Source organism: Sinocyclocheilus rhinocerous, unplaced genomic scaffold, assembly GCF_001515625.1.
Source record: "Sinocyclocheilus rhinocerous isolate Xijiao unplaced genomic scaffold, SAMN03320098_v1.1 scaffold228, whole genome shotgun sequence".
Lineage (NCBI taxonomy): Eukaryota > Metazoa > Chordata > Actinopteri > Cypriniformes > Cyprinidae > Sinocyclocheilus > Sinocyclocheilus rhinocerous.
Genome location: NW_015634565.1, coordinates 27,506 through 36,298, shown reverse-complemented (window position 1 = coordinate 36,298; position 8,793 = coordinate 27,506). Strand labels below are relative to the sequence as shown.

At 36.3% G+C, this 8,793-nt stretch overlaps 1 protein-coding gene across 1 annotated transcript in view; it reads left to right on the top strand.

The window, feature by feature from the left end:
* Window positions 1–1,728, top strand: part of ipo13b (importin 13b) — a 50,935-nt gene extending 49,207 nt beyond the window's left edge. Inside the window, exon 19 of the mRNA XM_016559941.1 lies at window positions 639–1,728. Within this exon, the coding sequence (XP_016415427.1) occupies window positions 639–735 (97 nt within the window). The 3' untranslated portion in view covers window positions 736–1,728. The remainder of the gene's footprint in view (window positions 1–638) is intronic.
* The last annotated feature ends 7,065 nt before the right edge of the window (window positions 1,729–8,793 follow it).

Genomic DNA, 8,793 nt, shown 5'->3' with positions numbered 1-8,793 from the left:
CTGCCCTATAGCATGGTGTATTTTTATTCGTTTTGTTAATAAAAGTTCTATGTTTTATATATAGGCTAAAGTGAGTTTGACGTTGTATTTTGTTGTTGCATTCAAGCAATTGACGCCTAACTGCCGCTAATTCGAAAGTAAGTGAAAGTAAAATGCGCACGCCGCTTTTAAGCTATTTAAAAGTGAAGGAAAGCGAGGAAAAAAAGGAAAATTTTAACGAACAATTGCTTTACGCCGAATTGCCACTATTTGAAAGTGAAAGTAAAATGCGCACGCCGCTTTTGCAAGCTATTTAAAAGCGAAGGAAAGCGAGGAAAAGAGGGAACGCCCCTGCCCCCACGTTGATACCGGTATTATCGGTGTTGTCACATGTCGATTAACCTGTGGGAAAATTTCCTCACCGTCACAACCCTATCAGTTAGTTGCCCTTTTTTCAGCTTTATTTCAGGTAACAAAAATATTTAGAATAGGTTTAGTTTTAGCTCAAGTTTCAGTTACCAGTAACTACACTGCACCCCGAACATAATGTCAATTTGTCCTGTATTTGACATCTCTGCAGCTGAGGTCTTCATGCACACGTTCTCCGAAAACCCATCATCTGAGAATGAAAAACTATTTATTTTTCTGTTTCCTCTCAGGGAGCGAGTGAACAAGCGCAGAGTGAAAGACATTGTGAAGGAGTTCACCCTGGTGTGCCGCGGCCTTCACGGAACCGAATACGCCGCAGACTACTGAGCCGCCACTCGTACAGACACAGAGTGTGAGGAAACCTCCCAGAAGCCCATCTCTGCGATGCGAATGATACGTGTCAGAACTGACCGTCTGAGAGTCGGGATCTTCCTCTAACTCGTGCTTCTCACTCTCTCTCTTTCAACCACTGTCTCATTGGATTTTGGGGCCTCCGTAGGGCGATCCGAACAGGCGACATCTCTGCTCCCCGCATCTCACGGCATGTTTGCTGGAAACCGTTCTTTGATTCTCCCACGTTCGATCTTCCGTGGCTCTTGGGCTGTTTTCCTTGTGATAATTTGCATCCGTTTGAACAAAGAAATAGTGTTAGTTAAATGTTTTTTATTTTTATTTTGGAGATACTGAAATAAAAAGCATATATATACACATATATATATATATATATATATATTAAAATATATATAAATGCACATAATATTCTAGTAAACCGTGGGGTGACGAGTCCGTGTGCTGCTAACAGAGAGGGACCAATACAGACTGATTTTTCTCTGTGGCTTTATATCTTATCCTCTATATCTGTCTGTTTAACCCCTAACGCTCGATTCTGCCAAAATGTTGTGGACGTTTTTTTAATTAAATGATTATTATGATTGTTTTTGATATATATAGAAGGTCAGCAGCATATATTTGGTGACTAGTAGAGATCGGGTGTTATACAACGAATAAGAGAGAGATCGATGCACTAAGATTCATTATTTGTCATTATTTACCCACCATCATGACGTGCATAACCTCACGTTCATAATTCTTCTTTGTGTTTCACTGAAGGAATAAAGTTGTATAGGTTTGAATTGACATGAGATGGTGCATAAATTCATTTTTGGTTAAACTGTCCTTTTAATGTCGGTAGGTGCATGCACACACATCATGGTACCAGTAAACATTTGAAGTGCTTTTGAAACAGTTATTACAGGAAGAGTTCACCCAAAATTGCTGCAAATTTGCTGAAATTCTACTCACTCTCAGGCCATCCAAAATGTAGATGAGTTTGATTCTTCATAGGAAAAGATTTGGAGAAATGTAGCATTGCATCACTTACTCGCCAATGGATGCTCTGCAGTGAATGGGTGCCGTCAGAATGAGACCTGATAAAAACATCACAATAATCCACAAGTAATCCACACCACTTCAGTCCATCAGTTAATGTCTTATGAAGTGAAAAGGTGCATGTTTGTGATGAACAAATCAATCATTAAGGCATTTTTAACTTTAAACTGTTGTTTCCTCTGGCCGTAATATTGTTTTCTCCAGTGAATAAGTCATCTCATCTGAATCGGGAGAGAAATATGAACGGATCAAACACTATTTACAAGTGACAACATTAAAAAAGTTCTAAGCAAATATGTGGGTGGATTTTAATGTGAGAGGACAACAGGAGATGGGCTTTTCCACTGGAGGAAGCGTTATTAAGGATTATGGACTTGTATTTTGGGCAGAAGTGGCAGTTTAAAGTTAAAGCCTCTTAATGTTTCTTACAAAAATGCAACTTTTCTCTTCACAAGACATTAATTGATGGACTGGTGTGGATTATTGTGATGTTTTTATCAGCTGTTTGGACTCTCATTTTGACGGCACCCATTCACTGCAGCACATCCATTGGTGGGCAAGTGATGGAATGCTACATTTCTCCAAATCCGTTCTGATGAAAAATAAGAATCATGTACATCTTAGATGGCCTGAGTAAATTGATCAAATTTTTATTTTAGGGCAAACAATCCCTTTAAACAAATACTGCATGTCTCTCTCTTTTTTTCGTTTCCCGCCCAGTTGCTTGCCGACATGTAGCATGTATGTTGCGTTACATACGGGCCCAGAATGTGTCGTAATCGGTGGACGAGGGCTGTTCTATCGTGTTTGTTTACTAGCGAATCACAGAGTGAGAACAAAGGGAGAGACCGAGACCGAGGAGTCAAATGTACGAGGTTTTTTGTTTTCTTTTTGTACCTTGTTTTAATTTATTAAATACATCCGAGATGGCAGCTCTGGGTTCTGTGGTCTGTTTGCATGAATGAAGGTGTGAATGCTCATCACAAGAACACTAAACCAAACCACAAGCTCTTCAGGTGAGTATTGTAGTGTGCAGTGTTCATTCAAGCCCATGTTCTTGGGCTACAGGAACGTTTTTGTCATTTTTACTGCAGTGAATATTTCTCAGGGTGCTTATTTTCTAAAGTCAGTTGCTGTATGGCCTCAAACCTTAAAATCTTGACTGCAAGAATAAAGCTGTTAGACATACTGACTGTTAGACTATTATTGCACGCGGAAATAAAGTTCATATGTTGTCCTTTTGTGACAACATGCCCCATTGCAGGCTTTTCTGCTAAATTAAACCGTAAAACAGTTATAAGGAACAAGCAATGCATGAAACAGTAAAAATGTTAACAGATCAAAACCAAACAGATACCCTGAAAAATAATATAAACTGCAGTGAGCTGATGAATCCATGCCGTATTATTTGATGAAGGGGAGTTACTGCAGTTCTTCATATTGACCAGCAGATGTCTACAGATGACACCTTTCAGTACGATCGCAGTTTTTTGTCATTGTGTAAAATAATTACTTTAAACAGTGCATTAATACAATGCCCCACTGACACCATTAAAGACAATATAGTACCTGTATGTCCGGTTTAAACACTGCATGATGTGTACAGAACCGGATCTCTGGGAATGGTCCAATTATAGTTAAGAGGAGAGATTATAGTTTACGAAATAATACCCAAACTGAAACTTAACTGAATCAAACTGACCAAAAAATAGTACTAGAATACTTTAATTGATTTCTAAAGAAATAAGCAGAATTCTGAAGAAAATCACACTGGATTGTAACGTTCTGACGGTGAGTAAATCTATTTCTATAGTCTATAGACGTTTTTTAGGTGTACTGTTCCTTTAAGATTTAAGCGTTTTGATTTTAATCTTTTACTTTTGTGTTTGTTGTTATAATTGTGTTATCTAAATACGTTGTATTTTTTGTATTTGTACTTTATAGATACTCTAACACTACAGTGTATTGACAATCATACAGATAAAGATTCAGTGAATTAAATCATCAGCAGTGAGCGTGAAACTCAGGGCCTCTGGGACCAGGGGGAAGTCTCTCTCTCTCTCTCTCTCTCTCTCTCTCTCTCTCTCTCTCTCTCTCTCAGTCTCAGGTCTCCTCTGGTGTTCTTCTGACTCTGTCGCTGAAGTCATGGAATCAGACATCACTTTAGGTTCCGCGGTCTGATTCTCTCAGGAATCATCGGATCTGATGGGACATTTAAGGATGTTTTTCCCTGATGTCTCATATTCACTGCTGTTGTTGGGAATCTCGTGTCTGACTGGCTTCACTAAGACTTCACAGGAGTTCTCAGGTACTGAACACCACCATCATCATCATCATCATCACTGCCATCATCACCTACAAGAGTTTGTGTATTGACACTTTATCATATATGTAGGCTATTATCCTTTTAAAAATGCAATTGATTAACACGCGTTTAGTAGAATTTTTCAGCTTTGCATTTTAAAACGTTCCAGCGGTATTTTTTTTTCTTTTCGTGCATTATTGAGGTATTGATGTGACATGCGCGAGTTTATTTCATCCCGGATTAAATATATGAAACATTGTAACAGATTGTTTCGCGGGAACTTCCGTGACCGACGCGATCAAAGAGAAAGTCTCTCTCTCTCTCTCTCTCTCTCTCTCTCTCAGGTCTCCTCTGGTGTTCTTCTGACTCTGTCGCTGAAGTCATGGAATCAGACATCACTTTAGGTTCCGCGGTCTGATTCTCTCAGGAATCATCGGATCTGATGGGACATTTAAGGATGTTTTTCCCTGATGTCTCATATTCACTGCTGTTGTTGGGAATCTCGTGTCTGACTGGCTTCACTAAGACTTCACAGGAGTTCTCAGGTACTGAACACCACCATCATCATCATCATCATCACTGCCATCATCACCTACAAGAGTTTGTGTATTGACACTTTATCATATATGTAGGCTATTATCCTTTTAAAAATGCAATTGATTAACACGCGTTTAGTAGAATTTTTCAGCTTTGCATTTTAAAACGTTCCAGCGGTATTTTTTTTTCTTTTCGTGCATTATTGAGGTATTGATGTGACATGCGCGAGTTTATTTCATCCCGGATTAAATATATGAAACATTGTAACAGATTGTTTCGCGGGAACTTCCGTGACCGACGCGATCAAAGAGAAAGTGCACATGTGCGCGAGCGCCCATTGGGTTACAGTGTTGCATGTACACTTAATATATACAGTAAATATCCAGACGTCTGAGTAATTAATGCAAATGCTTCTGTTTTGCATATTAAAAATGAATATAATATTTTTCATTAGTAGTGATTTGGAATTTGAGTGAGACGTTGAATTGAAGCAACATGAAACAAGAATGTCTTTTGAGCCCCTCTGTATATGAAGAGTTCAGATGCAAAAGCCTCTAAGTGCCATCTGAAATTTTTTTCGAAAATGAGCATTTTTCTCAGGCTACTATATGTTTATGTTCAGGTATTTCACTTTTAAAAAACTATTTAATGCCATTACTGCTTATTTTAGCAGAAAATGTAGCTGAAAAAAATATATATATTCAAATAGAGATCTTGTGTGTGTGTGTGTATATACATATATGAGATAAATGCATGAAGCATTGATTTCATGAGCACTGATTGTTGTGCTTGTTGTGATGAGAAGAGCTACAGCCTCAGCACTGTTTGTGTAGTTTCCCTGTCGTTCGTGAAGGCTGAGTGTTTGGTCAGTGAAGACTTGAAGGACATAACATAGAGATGAATTGATCAGAAACAGCTGTGATGTGGTGAGTGAAGGCAGATCTCAGTGTGCGATGGCAATCCGTGTTTGTTTTAATAGAATTTTGTTTGCATTTCTCTTCTTAATTCACTTAGATGTGCACAGCTTTGCTTTGGATGAAAAATCAACATCATGTTTTTTGTTTGAGTACCACAACTGAACCTTCATTGACAGTCAGGTTTATTTGTATAGTGCTTTACATAATACGGATTCAAAGCAGGTTTATAGAAGATAGAGACGTACTGGGTGAGTCTCACGAAACCTGTTAAAGCCATGTCAGGATACTTAAAAAAAAGTATATGTGTGTTATGTATTTCATGCAGGGTTATTGGAAAACTAAACTATTTTCATTACTTGAAATAAACATTAACTGAAATAAAATGTTATAATAAAATAATATAAACTTATTTTATTTCAGCTACAACATTTCATTTTTGTTTCGTTTAGATTTACGTACTAAAATAACCAAAAACTAAAACTTCATGAAAACTACATAGAAATAAATAAATAAATAAAATGCCAAAAAAACACAACAAATCTTGTTGATTAAAGTGGTAAAAAATTATTTACTATAGTTTTTTAATTATTTATACAATTTAAATCAAATAAAAACAAAGCCTGTGACATTATTTTCATGTCATGTGAAAAAATATTTATTTAAATTGTAAAATATTTATACTTCATGGTAGTATTTCCTGCTCTGCCTTTAATTTCTGCTGATTTAAATAAAAATAAAATATGCGCAGAATGGTTAACATCCATACTAAAGTAACAAGACAGTAAATATCAATGAGAATAACAACAATAACAGGACATGTGTTTAAATAATGCAACAAAAAACAAAAGAAAAAGAAAAGTTTTTAGGTGAAATATGAGCCAGACTTGTTTTTTGAGAATCGACTTAATACGATTGCACTGTCCTGTCAAAGAAAGACACATCAGTGGAAGATTGTTGGTTATTTTCAGCTGAACACAGTTGAGAGTTGTTGTTCTGTCCGCTCACACACTCTGGAATGTCCGTTTGATTGACAGGTGCTTGAAGAGGCTGACAGAAGTTGTCGATGGAGACGGAGCATCTGTTGCCGGGCAACAGGCCTGTACATCTGTCCTACAGGAACCTTGTGCCTTTGTGTGTGCTGTGTTTTATCTTGGTTAATTAGCTTCACACACACACGCTTTTAGATTCATTGTGTGTGTGTTCACTACAGTGAAAGTGCTCATAGAGCTGTGGGTGGGGCTTAGTGAGGCGCTGAATGGGATGTGTGGCTGTTAAAGGGTCAGGAGGTCAACTGAGGTCAAACCGTTTGATGATCCCAATACACCATTAAGACTAGAGGAATGTCTGTCTGTCAGTCGTACTGCCTTCATGTCAGCAGAAAATGGCATTTAAAGGAGCAAGTAACTTTTTCACTGTAAAAATGTTGTATGGAAGGAATGAGCAGAGTTTTTACAGACATATTTAAAGTAAAATGAAAAATGTAGTTATATCAGAATTTTCAAAAAGTTCATTTCCGAGTGAAACAGAAAACTTAGCTGTAAGTACAGTGCGTGACTTAATTTTATGCATCTGAATTAGATTGGCTTGTGAATTAATAATAAATTAACAATAACAATTTATATATTGTTATAGTTTATTATACTGTATTGTTCTAATTTAATATAATTTATTATATAATATTAAATATAATTGATATAATTTAGTTTATATTATTAAATAATTGTAAAAATATTTAATAATTTTAATATATTTATTTTACTTTTTTAATATTATTTAATAATATATTATTAAATAATGTGCACTAGTTAAATACCAGGAATATGAATTTAAGAAAGTAGTGTTCACTTCAAATTAGTGTTATTTTAATATATTAAGATAATATTATAGCTTTTAGTACTATTTTGAATCAGTTTTTATTTTTATATTTTCAATTTTTTTATTTATTTATTATTTATTTTCTTATTTTCCTATATTTGCTTTAATTTCATTTGTTTTAATTTAAATTTTAGTTAAATTAGTAAAAAAAAAGTTTAATTATTTTACTACTTAGTTACAACTACTAAATTACAATGATAAATGTTGCCTTGGCAACTATCTGAAATCGTTTTTTATAGATTTTTATTTCATTTCAGTTAACATTTATTTTATTTAAATAATTTTAGTTTAAATTTTTTAACGTTTTATTTTAGTTTAATTAGCTATAGTAACCTTGCTTCTGATTTGGACTATCTGTGAACATGTAAATAGTTTTTGGCAAAAGTAAGAATTTGATTAATCACCTGATTAAAAGACCTGTTTTTCTTTATAAATTCATCTGTTACCAAATGCTCATGACTGTTGTCACATTACGAGTCTAATCTCACTCCATCTCTTTGCGTCCCATTACTGCCAAAATGGAAAAATCTCGCTGCCGGAAGAGAGTAATGCTTGAAATCAGAGAGTTTAGCTGAGGTGAAAGGCGCTCTAATAACCTCTAGAATCCAGAAAGCCAAGAGGATAGAGCTCTGTGTGTGTGTGTGTGTGTGTGTGTGTGTGTGTTTTCTCAGGCACTTTGTTCCGGAGGTGGAACTTGAAACCGCTGCCTTCTGTTTGTAGAAAAGACCCCCTTCCCCAAACTCCAAGACCCTTTTTCCCATCCGGACCCCTCTCTATCATACACACACACGTTTCTCTTTTCTGTGCTGTTAATTAGCAATGTTTGCTAAATCAAGCATCACTATTACTATTGTTCATATAGGGTTTGATTTATGACTATGGAGTAGGAATAAAGCCCAAAGCCTTAAATCATACTGTATATGAATGATTCCTAAAATCATGTGTCTTGTTGAGGAGAGGTGTGCTGGAAAACAGGTGAAAAACCCCAGACTTACATTGAAGAAGGAACCAAAGCCGTATCTCTAGAGACCAGAATATTGACACATTTGACCAGTAAGCAGTCGCTTAGAAACCAGATGGAAAAGCCCAGCAACAGTATAGAAACCACATAGCAATGCACTGGCAACCGCACAGAACACTCTAGCAACTGCGTATTAACCCCCCAAATATTAGCATTGTGGCAGTGGGGTTCGCTCAGGTGAGCACCGCACACATTTTCTTCAGAAAAAGAAATGATCTAGTTTTGATAATTGTCTTGTGCAGACACATACCTTATGTTGTGCAGGAGTTCTTCATCAAAACACCTCACACACACAGAGGTGAGCTGTGTCTGAGCAGATCCTGGTTGTGTTAGGGTGAGGA